Raw genomic sequence first — 14,299 nt, 5'->3', positions numbered from 1 at the left:
GCCTTGCAAAAGATGAACATGGTTGGAGGGCTGATTCGGCCGCCTCCCTTTGGAGAGGCAGCCCTCTATAGACGTTGAGGACGGAACTGTCAAAACAAAAGCTGAAAAGAAAAATACCCAGACGGCGGATGCTAGATTCCCACTCATGAATAAATGGACTAGAGATTCAGAGGTGGGACAGGATCCTGGAGTGGTTGGACAACATGAACATCTCGATGCCAGGTGGACCCCTTTTTTCCGGATGGCCATGTCGACCGGGATAGCGTTATTCAGCAGCCTCCACACAGACAGAGAATCAAGTAATGTGAGAATCAGCTCATTGTGAAACCGATCCGATGCGACTCATCCAATTCCCAGGTTGACTAGCTGAGTTTAAAAACAAAGGTTTTAACCCACCGAGGAAAAAAAAATGTATAGGGGAAATTTAATTTATAAGAATTTAGATCCAATTTCTTATTCAAGCCTCCATTAACTAAGATTCTTTTGAGGCCTAAGATGTAATAGAACCAGCCCCAAATTCCATTGGCTTCCACAAATGAATTAATAATAATTTATGGAAAATAGGAAAATGTCCAAAGTCCAAACTGACTTATCTACAAATAACTTCACAATGTAATAACAGCAACAGCGATAGCACTCAACATTGCTTACATTAATGGCCCATACCTTTTTGAGTTAATGAGCATTTCGAATATCTCAACCTTCTACTTGCTACTGATTCTAGCAGTTGATTCCGCACTGTTGGATATCCGGGCCTGTCACTCGGGTGGTGAATGGATCGATCCGAACCCACAGCAATGAGAAGATGGAGGCAAGGAGAATCGACCATACAACGACGATGGTTGGGGTCCGGTTCTGACGTCCCATCAACCCCTTGAGGAAAGGGTAGAGGTGGACAATCACCCAGAAGGCAAAGAAGAGTTTCCCAAAGAGCGGCCCCCACGACTGGTACCCACTGTTGATGGCATAAGAGATCCCGGCAACAACCCCCACTAGGTTGATTATGAGTAGCGTGGTTGGCGGTATCAGCAGGGTTGTCCATTTAAACATGTACAGCTCTGTGAAATCTCCATCCTCATCTGATGCCTTGGACGTGACGGTGAAGTTGGTGTCGATACCGGCGAGGACTTTCAGCAGGCCTTGGAAAACAGCGAAGAGATGGGCCGATACGCCTCCAATGACCCAAAACTGTTCATTCCTCCACCATTCATCAATCCCAACTCCGCTCCACCTCATCTCCAATATGCCAGTGGCAAAGATGGAAAGGAAGAGAGAAATGAACCAAATACTGGCGAAGTTGCTGATCTGCATCCATAACAAGATACGTAGTGAAATTAAAATTGTAGCAGATCAATACCATACATTCCAGGTGAATCTAGAAGTTTCTATATTTTCTTTGGATGGAATGCCCATCGAGCAAAATGAGAGGGACATCCATAAATTAATAAGCTAATTTGAGCCCCCGCTTGACAGACAAACACCAGCAAGCAACCCTCTGATGATAGATTGTACTTCCTCAAATGTGCAGAAAATGTTGGTACACTTGGTTGGCCCGTCAATGATAACAAATGCTTTTCAGGTGCCTTTCAAACTGGGCCTCAGCTTTCCGTAGCATAAGGAGCAAGATTTTAAGTACTGACCAAAACTGGTACGTATCGCCCGATACATTACCACTATCACCTATTACAGGTATGGTTGTATCAGCTAGAAACAACCTGATACAGGGGCGACATGGGGCCGTATTGGTGGTGAACAGTATGATACCTGATACAGCAATTTAAAACCTTGATAAGGAGTCAACTGGGAGAAAGCAACAGGCTTTTGTGAAGGCAGATTACTTTGCCATTCGCTGACGGCCTGTTTTTGTGTCCCCAGGATGCAAAAGAAATAGAATGTGCATTCTGTGGAACTGGGGGTCATCTGGAGCATCCTGCAAAATGCGGATAGCCAGATGGCATGATACATTAAATGCTCTCCTCTGCAATACATGCCCCAGACTGAGAATGTAATCATGACCGGTCAGTGGCTGCACACTCCTGGCTGCATTTTTAGGTGTAAGGTGCATGCCCAAACTGGGCCCTTGGCTGCCAAGCATTTTATCTTTGAATCATTTCAAATTCTAAGAAAGCTTTTTGGTCTCCTGAAATTATTCTAGTGACAATGTAGATGTACCTGTGGAATAATGAACTTCCCGGTGAGTAGACAGACTGCTGGCAGTGTACAATATGCAAGAAGAGGAATTGCAGTAATAGGGTAAATGGTGGTGTTGATGTATGCAAATCTCTCCAGCCATTTCAACCTTCCACCGTAACCATACCATATAGGGCAATGCCGACTAAGAAGAATTTCAACAGAGCCCAAAGCCCATCGAAGCACTTGGTTCAGACGATCTGAGAGATTAATTGGAGCAGATCCTTTGAAGGCTGGGCGCTGAGGCATGCAATAGATCGACCGCCAACCACGGGCATGCATCTTGAATCCAGTGAGAATATCTTCTGTAACAGAACCGTAAATCCATCCAATCTGTAGAAACGGACATTCACTTGTTTAGAAACCCGAGATGACAGAAACAACTAAAGAAACACATGAGATGTTCTCAGGCAACAATGCACTAGGAAAACAAGATTTTTGACAGTAGAACACAATGCCATAATAGAAGAAAAGAAAAAGAAAATGATAAGTATCTGCAGATTCTGCAGTAATAATATTTAGGTTATCTGCAGTCAAGCTCCATCTTTCTGAATATAGAAAGAAAAACGTGCTCTGATTCGTTCTCCAAAAATTAAAAAAGGGAATGCAAGAAAGAAAGAAAATGGGAAAAAAAGAAAGAAAGAAAAGAAAAGAAGTGCTCATATTGGAAAAGAAATTGATTTCCGTGGACATCTACTTTTCACCATTTGAGAGAAAAAAGGAAATCAATTTTCATTTCCAAAGTTTTACTAAAAAACAGTGGATATTGATTTCTTTTAGAAAGAAAACCGGTAAATATGTAGATTTTCAAGGTTATGCAAGAAAGCTCCCACCTTTTGACTGTCGAGCTTTAAAAAACAGTGGATATTGATTTCTTTTAGAAAGAAAACCTGTAAATATGTAGATTTTCAAGGTTATGCACAGCTTTTGACTATTGAGCTTTGAGAGACATACCTCGCTACCCCACTCTGTTTTGTCCTCGTATCCACAGCTGATAACATGGATAGCTTCCTTTAGAAGAGACTCGGGAGTTGCCGACTGAGGGACGCCACCATTTTCCATGAGTGTTGAGGCAACAAAGACGGTTGACTGGCCAAACCTTTTCTCCAACCTCATCTGGGACATGAGCAGTGACTTCTCATCATCAAATCCTGCACCTAATTTTTGGTAGTACAGAGAAGACTTAGTGCTACAGATCAAAAAGAGTCTTCCTAATCAATGAATACTACCTAGGCACAAGATTACAGTGTTTGTATCTGATAGATAGACGTGGCTATAGGTGGCAATCCAACGGATGTGCATGAACAGGGAAACTACATTAAGTACAAAAGAAAGTCACACAATGTAAATATACAATTTAAAAATGAACATAATAAATAAATAGATAAATGGTTCGGGAACTTTAGTCAACTTTAGTCAAACCTAATGCATTGACCAACCTTACTGTTAAACTATTTCAGGCATTGCACACTATTATTAAACTGGTAAAGAAATAAGGAAGATAAGAAAACTGAAAAAGATAATAGAAAGCTGCAGAGAATATAGTCATCATCATCATTGACATAGCCTTTTCCCAGATATTTTGGGTTGGCAAGTATTAAATAGAGAAGAAATAGTAAATAAGTAGATAAATTAGTAAATTTCAGCCACTCTAGGCCAATGTTTTAACAATCAAACCTTTTTCTTTGGGTGGTTCGGTCCAACCGCCGGCCCAACCGGTCAAACTCGCACTAGCTGTTTAGGCACAAAAATCTTCTCAATCTAAAATCATAAAAAATAGAAGAAAATCTCTCTCTCAAAAATAAAATAAAAATAAATAATAGAAGCAATTAACAAGCACCTGCTCTTTACCTAGTTGTTAGAGCGTTTAACGTAGGGCATTTTCACACCGGGCTCGAGTGGGGTGGCCTGTGGGATGCAGGGGCACACTCGGGGTGGGCGGCCTGCGGAAACCATGGATTTGAGGTCCGTGTGAGGCAGAACCCATGGATTTGGGGCCCACGAGGAGGGTTCGGCCAATGACCTACCCATGGATTTCGGGCTTGGGCTATGAGATAAAGTGATTAATTCGTCATGCTCTATTAGTTCGAGCTTTAGAGCAAGTGGTTAATTGTCCTGCATCAGCGTTATACTTCCACGGTGAAGTCGTGGTTTTGAGTTTCAGCTGGTGCACTTGCATTTTCTTTTAAACAAAACAATTGTCTCTATTATATTACATGTGATGTGAGCACTGTCTTTGAAAATCAAAGGACACTAGAAGGCATTTAAAATAAAATGTGATGAGTATTTTGGTAATTTATAGCATTAGGGAAGGAATTTTTTTGCCCCGCAATTAGTTTTATGAGAGCACTCAACTTTGAATACTCAAAGGACATGGGAAGGCACTTGAAATTATGGTAATGGTATTTATTTGTGACTCTCTCTCTCTCGCACACACACACGCACACACACCCACACACACCCACACCCCTGACACCTTCTCTCTTGTAGCCTGCACACTCTCTCAAGGGTGTTTCTGTCAACTTTCAGGCTAGTTAAACATTTTCCTGAAATCCAGATTTTTTTCCTTATTCAGGAAACTGAAGCGAAAGTGTCTCAAAGAATTGCTAGGAAATGTATGAAACAACCAACTGCATCTACATGTGCTTCAAAGGATCAATACGCTAAAGGCAAAACAAATTAGTATTTAAGATGTGTCCACACATGCATGGACGCATATCCATGCCCATGGATATCTGACATAATTGCATGCAGTTTTGGGGTTGGCAAAGCTTCAGAAACAATATAAGAATATCAACAATCATACCTTCAACCCCTTCCTCTATATCTTCAAGATTAAATATTGGCACAGTAGAGTCAACGTGCTTGCTTGATTTCTTCTTGTCCGAACCCTTTTTACTCAATTTAGAATTCTTTCGTGATCCACCGCAGCATGAAGAGAAAAAACCTGGTTTTTTATGCTTGTTCTTGAGAGGTGGTTCATAACCATATAACGCAGTTCTGTTGAAGACGCATCCAGTACCGACATAAACAGGGCCTTGGATGCCATCCAGCCCTCTTAAATTGATCTGAAACCACATGAAAAGTAGCCCATGATCAGAAAACATGAACAGCAAAAGACAATTATTTGCTAATTTGGAAAAAAAAAAGAAAAGAAAAAAGAAGAGAATTTTGAAAAGCTACTTCAAGTTTCAGAACTTGTTAGGTAGAGTGGCATGCTGTTGCTGTTTCCAGGACCATAATTTGATCTGCAGCTTTCTAAATGCTGCATTTGTGAATATCACGCCATACTTTGGATATTTTACTCTAGACAGTTGTTCTTTATATATTTTGGACTATGAAGAATCAAGAGGATAAGATAATGGCTGAAGAACTCACAATGCATCATAAATGCAAAACATGCCATCTATGATCTTTGTAAAGAAGAGAGACATTATTTTGAAAAAGGATAAGGGAGACTCACATCAAAGAACACGGTATTTCGGTTAGCATAACGATCATTCTTATCAATACCATCAAATCTCTGTGGAAATTGAACATAACAGACTGATTTCCCAAGATTCGGGTCCATAAGGAAACACATTGCTTCCCGCAGTGCCTGGCTATTGTTTACATAGTGATCACAGTCAAGATTCAACAAGTAGGATCCATTGGTAAGGACAGCTGACACCCGTACCTGTTGAAGGAGGATTACATGGATTAGTAGGATTGTTAAAAAACAGAAAATGGGCTACAGTTCATGTTTTCATTGTTTCACTACTTACAAGTGCATTCATTGCACCAGCCTTCTTGTGATGCTGGAAGCCTGGACGTTTTTCACGAGACACATAGACTAGCCGTGGCAGCTCATTTCCCTCACTGTCAAGCCCTCCACTATGGCCCAAGAAAACCTGCAAAAAAAAAATAAAAAAAAAATTAAAAAAAAAAAGAAAAGAAAAGAAAAGAAAAAAGGAAGGAAGATATATTCAAATTTGAGTTGGAAAAAAAGCGCTAATGGAAGTGATCAAAGACTTTTCTTTGGTATTGCAACAATCTCAACAGAAAGTTCGAGTTACAGAGAAAAGTGAAAACCAGAAGCGAAGGGAGTCGCCTTATACTTAAGGAGCAGGTAAACACATCAAACCAAGAAAAGCATTCATCCTAAAGAATACTACATTTCACAAATGTGAAGCGTGGCCACCAATAAGATTACAGACAAAGCATTCTATTTTGGGGCTGGATCCACAACAAAGCTTTTTAAGGTAGGCATCTTCTACAACAAGGGCATTTTGGTCCAATGCAAAATCTCTTTACTACTTGCATGCTGAGTTGGATGATATAAATGCCATAAGGAATTAATCAGAAATTACATGTGGCATTCAAGTAAGTCAAATTAATCAGTTAGAATTATGGTTCTCAGTTTATATGTATTATGAACCAAAAATTACACTTAGGGCCTGTTTGGGATGTGAAATATAGCAGCAATGTATTGTAAAAGGCGCCATCGTTACGATTTTATCATAATTGTTTAAACATGGAATTTGACAGTCAAATGTAGATGTAATAGAAGATGGGTAAAGGAATTTGTAATCATCACAGTTTTACATTGTATTGCAGTAGAAATCTCTTATCCAAACATGCATATCAGTGTATTTTTCTATTTGATTTGACATTGTAAGTAATGTAAATGTATTGTCATTACCATTTTACCTAAATAAAACAAACAAGGAATTGTTGGTCAAATGCAATGTATTCAGGAAACAATTAAAGCAATTTGTAATCAGTACACTTTTACAATACATTACTGCTGTATTTTGTAGCCCAAACAGGCCCTTAATGTATATCTGATCATTGGATCGGTGAACATTTATCAGATGGTTTAAAATGCAAATATACAATTGTTCCATTTCAACGATCTACTGTCCACGAAACAGAGGTTAGGATTGCTCAATCAATCTGATTTTTGGACTGTGACTTAGTGACAGTGGGTTCTGCAATTTAGTCAGTTTAAATTGACTTAATGCATGCCATGTGTACAATTTCTGAGTGCCTGCATGTCAAGCATTATATGTTGCATGAGGATCACATAACTCCCTGCTTTTGAAAGGTGTAGGAGCATACATATTGTTCCTTCTTTTGGTAAGAGAACAGATCACCTATGGGCAAGGTAGCACAGCTTGTGGTACGATACCATACTTCCTACCAACATGCCACTTCTATACGAAATCGTTACCATTCACATGGTATGCACCACCACGAAGATCATCTTATACAAAAATCAGGCCAAACATATCATAAAGTGGGCCACACTGTTGGAATTGATGGAAAACCGATGGTTTAAATCAACGTATAGGATAGGTGTATTTGGTGAAAGGATCAGCCTAATTTTGTAGAAAATTGATCTTCAAGGAAAGACCTATCTTATTAACGGTACTGATTTTCTAAAATAGTGCCATATTGAGGAGAAGATGGCACTGAACCAAAACTTTTGGTACAGTTGCCTGTAGGTGATCAGTTCTTATTTTTCCTCTTTTGGTAATGATTCCTATAGTAAACCAGTGCTTATTGAAGTGATGAATGTATGTCAGAGGTACATGCCTCATGTCATTTCCCAACATGTGGAACACATGGCTAAGATAAAAACAGTTCATATGACAGTTCCAACAGTAGATGGGACATATTCCAGAAATACATCTGATTGGTCCATCATAATTCATAACCTATTACCTGTTACAAAAAAAGGACAGTAATGAATAAAATTCAGCAATGGCTAGTATTCAGTGAGAAAAGGTCCATTTTTTAGATGATCTAGAGTTGTTCAACCAAGACAAATTTTGTTATTTGCCAATTGATGGTGTGGCCTGCAGAATGACTGGTTTCGATCATCACACGCATGTGACATGTGTTCGGGACAGAAACCAGTGGAAAGTAGAAAGGAAGGTGAAAAGGGGTTTGGATACCCACATTAACCCGAAGCCACACTCACAGTCCAATATTTTTTTTGGGATTAAGATACCATTGGCGATGTGGTTACATCATAGCCATGCACAACAATCCAATGGTTCTTTGGAGCATTGTAGAAAATGCTTTCTGTACAAAGCTTTGTAGTGGATCCGGTCTCTCCTATTTTTAGGAAACCATTTTCAAAGCATAAATACTTGTAGCTATATGAGAACATAGCCTTCATTTTGGAAAACATTTTTCAACAATAAAAACCAAGAAGTTAAACCAACCACTGAATAGTCCGCATTCAGCTTATCAGCTATGACTCGGACCTACAACAGCCAAAAAAGAAACGGACCAACCTGGATCATTCCTGGATGATCTCTAGTGTTATTTCCAGGCCACGGTGTGCCATCTTGCATTATCCATCCCTCATCTGGAACTTTTTGTGCTTTGGCAACTAGCCCATTTATGCGGACTTTAAATTCTTCATATTCCCTCTGCAACATGAACAAAGGAATTTAAATTATAAGATATCCACAGAAACGAAATGATTCAAGGAAACTTAGGAGGAGCAGCAGTAGCTAATAAGATAAGGGAAAATAGACTTAGATAGTTTGGTCATGTGTAACAAAGACCAAGAACTGCACCGGTTAGAAGAAGTGTGTTGGTTCAAGTTGAAGGCTCTAAAAAGGCAAGGGGAAGGCCCATAAGGACATGGGAGGAAGCAGTAAGAAAAGACTTGGTAACCTATGGTTTAAATGAGGATAAGGTCCTTGATAGAGTGGAATGATGGAACATGATTCTTGCAGCCGACACCAAGTAGTTGGGATAAGGCCTAGACGATGCTGATGATGAAAAGATCTGAAAATAGTAAATTCCATCTTGAGTGAAAAATATGTGATCCTCTACCTTCATAGCCCTACGGTCTTTGACAAATGAAGGTTGAACTTTATCTTTTAAGTAGTCGATCTTCTGTGCAAAGTACCATTCTGGAGCTCGAGGTTCAATTGTGTATTTCTTGCAGAAAGGAACCCATTTCCTGGCAAATTCTGAAGTTTCTGACAAAGCTTCAAATGTCAACATAGAAGCTCCGTCGTCAGATACATAGCAAGAAACTTTGTCGACTGGGTAGTCCACCGCAAGAATTGATAGAACAGTATTGGCAGTGACAAGGGGGGGCTCCTTCAAAGGGTCAACAGTACTGACAAAAATGTCAACAGCAGCCAACTGACATGGCTCTCCCTCTCGATCAAACCTGTTGTTGATAAGAAGTTAACTCATAATGAGAACTTTGAAATGAGCAAGGGACTCGTTGGACATCGTTTGAAACTTAGAGATCTATCAGGTATATAATCATGACAGTAAAGCATGCATTGAAATAAGAGAGGAATGGTAGAAGAATGCTTCACCTCAGAGTAAGCCTGTCAAGATATGTCTCGCGGTTCACAGGGAGCCATTTCGGGAACTGATCCAGTATCCAAGAGATTGCAAACCATATCTCACATATCACAGAAATCAACCACAGAGCATAGGCATTGCGAACTGGGTTTGTAATACGATAATGCAAGAAAATGCAGAGGATGATAAGCCGCAGAATAATGACCATCCTGTATGGGTTTATCCTGGAAGAAGGAATGGACACCTTCCTTGAAAGAGGTTGGCGGGCTTCATCATTCCTGCATTACAGAAGAAATAGGCTAAGAAGAAAATTTGTTATGAAAAATATCACTTCTCACCTTAAATATGAAAAGACCCTAACGGCCTATGATGTTGAAAAACCTTAGAATGTCAAATGATAATAATAATAATAATAATCAGATAATGACACCCATTCATATGTATATATGCACAAATAGCCAAATTGCATAACCAAAAAACCATCCATTTAATAACTGAAAGTGACCAAGTAATCAGAATTTTCTAAATATTGTTTAGAATTCTATTAGTGTATTAATCTGGATCCTTACTCTTGCTCCGGTGGTAGACTCTATGGAGTTTCAACACCCGGTCAAGGGTTTGAGTATCCATAGGTGGTGAAATCCCACTATGGCGTGAGTGTTTGGGGGTGTGTGTGCATGTGTTATATATATATATATATATATATATATTAGTGTATTAATCAACTTCTCAAGAAAATAAGGGTTTTTTAGACGTTCTTCTTACTAGGATAGAGACACCTTTACAAGGGAAAGCTGAAGATTAACAATAAAGGACAAACACAGTATGAAAGCAATTCACCAGGAAACTGAAAATGATTAAATGAATTCTTGGGATCACTTAGTTATCAGAAGGGTCCTTCTACCCAATGACACTCCCCTTGAATTTGAAAAGGCACAAAGAAGGAACATGGGAAGCTTTTGCTTCTATTTTTGAAACATTCAGAGTTTGGTTTCCAAAGAGTGTTTACTCGAAAGTATTCCTGTAATTGCTGCAAGTATGTTCATAGTAGATGGAAACTGGACCAATATGATATGAAGACTATATTTGTTCATGGAATCTTACAGAGGAAATCTCATGCGAAGACAGCTGAAGGGCTTCAAAATGCATCACATCTTCAATATGTGTCTAAAATAAAGACACTGTGGACTGCATGGTTAATGCCTATCCCAGTTTGCAAGGGTCTGGGAGGTTGTTTTCAGGATTCATTTGGAATCAAGAGTACCCATTGTTTCACAGTACCTTGCTAGCATGTCCTTGTGTTAGACTTATTGAAGGCCTTAACAGGAAAATGTGGAGCAATTCAAAATGAACACCCAGGGCCTTGTCATTTCCTCGAAAATAAATTTCTAGATCAGAGTTGGATCTATGAGAGTGTTGAAGGGCTTTCAAAAATAATGAAGAGAAAATCAGAAACCTTTGGGAAAGCACAACATACAGGAAGATAATAACATAATAAACCTTGAAGGGCATACATTTATAATATGGACCAAAATAAGAAAATTTCAGAATATATAACCACACTGGGTCCAAGAAGGGGGAAAGAAGCTTCATGAACCATAAACACCCCCAAGATCTCATGTTTTATGGAAAACACTCAAAGAATAGAACTTCAGTGGGTAGAACCACTAGCAAAATTAATGGCACAACTAAACAAAGTATGTGGAAATGAATTGCAAGAACACAACAAGAAAGAAACTTTCCCACACCATAAACATCAATCTACCATTCAACAGTTTACACTTCTCTATTCACATGAAAGAATATAAATCATGATATAAAACCATTCTATCAGGTTGGGAAACTCACAGTAATGCATCGTCCATATTCACGTCAGTGCTAGCATCAATATCTCCAGCACCCCTGCCCTCAGAAATGCCATGACCACCGGTGCTCATCGGCGCTGTATTCTTCTCCTGCTTCACCTTCCACCCATCAACTCTCTCTTTCCAAGCAACATTACCAAATCCCTGAGAACCAAATTCTCTTGCCGGATCCACCACCCTAATATTATCTGCTAAAGTGCACATTTCCAAGAAACCCAAATCAACATTCAAACAAAACAACCCCACACAGAAAACCAAAATGAAAAACATGAAAGATCCACTCAAGCTACATCTAGAACACGAGAAAGAAATATACGTGACTGATTGACATCTGCATAAGGGATAGGATGCACACGCTTCCCTCCACCACCTCCAGGGGATGGCATCGTAAGACGGTCTGGAGATGTAGCCAGCAATTCCCCCGAAACCTGCAGAAAAAAGAAAAAAATGAAAAAAAGAAAAAGAAAAAGAAAAAGAAAAGAACACACAGAAAAAACCATAATTTAATAAGTAGGCAAATTAAAACTACCAGGACAACTAAGCGTGTAGAACCACCTGGCTGCTGCTGATCATGGGAATGTGATTGTGCGGAACTTCATCTCCGTCATATTTCAGAGCCCCAACATCCTCCATGCGCCCGTAGCTCATTTTCCAGCTCAGCATGCGCTCTGCAATCTTCTGCTTCTGGTTTTGATTCCCCGACAAGTAATTGAAATCACCGGCTACTTCATCGACATCACCATCCTCACCTTCATCTCCAAGCACAGGAGGGCTTCCTGAAATGAGACAAACAGTTAATTAAACCCGACAAATCACATCCAAGCAAAAACCCACTGCAATATCGATTAGATTCACTGAAACCTTTATGCCTCTTGTATCGGGTCTTGCACTGAGGACATGACTGATTCCCGTCTTTCCTCTCGTAGTCGTAGCATGGCCTACAAACAGGGAATGAGCAGACATCGCAAGCAATGAAAAGGTCGCCATTCACAGTCGTCCCAACATCATCACCGCAAATCTGGCATACTTGGCCATTCAAGTGTTTCAAAGGTTTCGGCTGAAAAATGGGGGGAAAAAGAAGAAAAGAATGAAACGCAATTCAGCAGACAATTCAACAGCAAAACCAATGGCAGAAAGCAATTCAGTGGCCAAATCGGATCTACAACAGAACAATCAGATTCAAACAATCCATGGCGAACAAATGAAAACGGCATCAGATGAAATGCACTTCGAATTCTCAAATTACAGAAATAAACAGTGAAATATCAAGCAAAACAAAATCAGAATCTTCGCAAATCGAAATCGAATTCTGATACTAACCACCAGCTCCCCTACTGCCGCCATCGGCAATCTGTAAGTCTACTCAATGAGATCCGACGGGCGACGAAATGCTGAAATCTCCGCCAGATCTACACCGCCAATTCACGTCGCAAAAAGCTCTGATCTCTTCCACCACATGCAAAAAGGAGCTCCAGAATCTGCTTTTCTCCTTTCACTTTAACAGACACCAGAACAAGAGAACTAACTCGGATTTTTTGGGAAATGCTAAACCCTAGAAGCTCTTTGAAAACTGAATTTTCAGTAATTTGAGATCTACTACAGGTCGATTCCAAATTCTTCCAGATCTCGACTAATTCCGATGCAGAGACCTCGATTTTGATCGTCCCAACCAAATCCGATGCGGAGACCTCGAATTCGGTCCTCCCAGAGGATCTCCCTCCGTCCCTCTCTCTCTCTCTCTGTGTCTCTCTCTCTCTGTCTCTCTGATAAAATGGCTAAGAAGGGAAGTGACGCATCACCGATTGGCTTTAAAAAAATGGAATTAGAAAGTGTGAAAGAATCATTTCCTTTCTCTCTACTTCTTCATCGTTTCCGTGAAAATTGTTGCAGTTTTCTCATCGTAGGTAAAAAAAATTCTTACAGTCAAAAACACAGTTGCAATTGCAAATGCTCGATTTCCGAGGGGTACTTAACAACTGACTGCAAGAAAATCGAGATTCGACGCATACTCTGATACTCCGAAAGAGTGTGACGATACACAGGCACTGAAAAATTATAATCGTGGCATACAAGCAAGCAAGAAAAGTGCTAAAATACTCTCATATCACTGTAAGTGCTCCTCGTTGCAACGTGACATTTAGTTCAATTTATTAATCCAGACAGTTCATTATGTACAACACACGCATTTCATGAGCTAGCAGGCAAACATCACACCAACCCAACAAATACTGACCATTGATAAGTGGCCTTTAATACGAACGGTCAAGATTGTTGACTCAAAATAGTTCCGAACAACAATTTGATATCCATCTCTTTGTTAGGGCCCATTGCCTATGATTCCAAAGAATCACTTTCTTTAGGCAATCGTGGCCATCTCATTCATCCAATCACAATAATTATTTGTATTTTGGTACATGAAATGTGATCTAGACTTAATAAACAGTCTTGGACGATCGATTGGACTGTGAAAGTGGATGATGCAACCACAGGCACCATAACTAATGGTGCTCTACAGCCAGAGTGGTGGCTGATATTCATGCACATAGAAAATATTACTTCAAAGTTGCATAGGTAGATGATGTAAGAAAGTTAAATTAAACTAAGTTACGTGAAAATTTACTTTTATTTTACTATTCAGATATCGGATCAGTGGACATTTATTAGACAGTTAAAGAATGAAAAATATCTAAAAATACTTTATTTCAACATACTTTTGACTTTGGGACCGTAACTAGAAATAGCGGGTTACACTATTAAGTCAGTTTAACGAGATTTGATATATGATGTATAGTTTCTCAGTCGACGCGGTTTAGCTAATGAACCTGGCGGTAGCGAGACTTGCTAATGAAGTGATGTCGTTACGTTCTGTGGGTCCCACCATGATGTATGTATTATATCCACACCGCCCATTGATTTTGAGA

General features: G+C 39.6%; 1 protein-coding gene across 2 annotated transcripts; it reads right to left on the bottom strand.

The window, feature by feature from the left end:
• Positions 1–498: 498 nt before the first annotated feature.
• LOC131221507 (cellulose synthase A catalytic subunit 3 [UDP-forming]-like) lies at positions 499–13,326 on the bottom strand. 2 transcript variants are annotated; one of them, XM_058216793.1, is made up of 14 exons: positions 12,699–13,326; positions 12,240–12,435; positions 11,934–12,154; positions 11,695–11,806; positions 11,362–11,569; positions 9,525–9,791; positions 9,025–9,370; positions 8,475–8,612; positions 5,955–6,080; positions 5,654–5,866; positions 4,997–5,258; positions 3,145–3,347; positions 2,173–2,523; positions 499–1,305 (listed from the first exon to the last, which is right to left on the bottom strand). In XM_058216793.1, the coding sequence occupies exons 1-14, from the start codon at positions 12,720–12,722 to the stop codon at positions 721–723; spliced, it is 3,252 nt and encodes a 1,083-aa protein (XP_058072776.1). In that variant the 5' UTR covers positions 12,723–13,326; the 3' UTR covers positions 499–720. The 2 variants fall into 2 exon arrangements, with proteins under 2 accessions (XP_058072776.1, XP_058072785.1); XM_058216802.1 differs by having other exon boundaries at positions 11,362–11,566; positions 12,699–13,324.
• Between the last annotated feature and the right edge of the window lie 973 nt (positions 13,327–14,299).

The sequence above is a fragment of the Magnolia sinica genome, chromosome 1 (assembly GCF_029962835.1).
Source record: "Magnolia sinica isolate HGM2019 chromosome 1, MsV1, whole genome shotgun sequence".
NCBI classification, from domain to species: domain Eukaryota; kingdom Viridiplantae; phylum Streptophyta; class Magnoliopsida; order Magnoliales; family Magnoliaceae; genus Magnolia; species Magnolia sinica.
Note: the sequence above shows the minus strand (reverse complement) of the source record. Positions and strands in the feature narration are given on the sequence as shown.

Coding starts and splice junctions, on each gene's coding strand:
- LOC131221507 (XM_058216793.1), bottom strand. CDS start 12,722: ATGGCGGCAGTAGGGGAGCTGGTG. Junction 6,081..8,474: donor ATCATCCAGGAATGATCCAG/GTTGGTCCGTTT, acceptor TTTTTTTTGCAG/GTTTTCTTGGGCCATAGTGG. Junction 5,867..5,954: donor CTGGTGCAATGAATGCACTT/GTAAGTAGTGAA, acceptor CTCCTTCAACAG/GTACGGGTGTCAGCTGTCCT.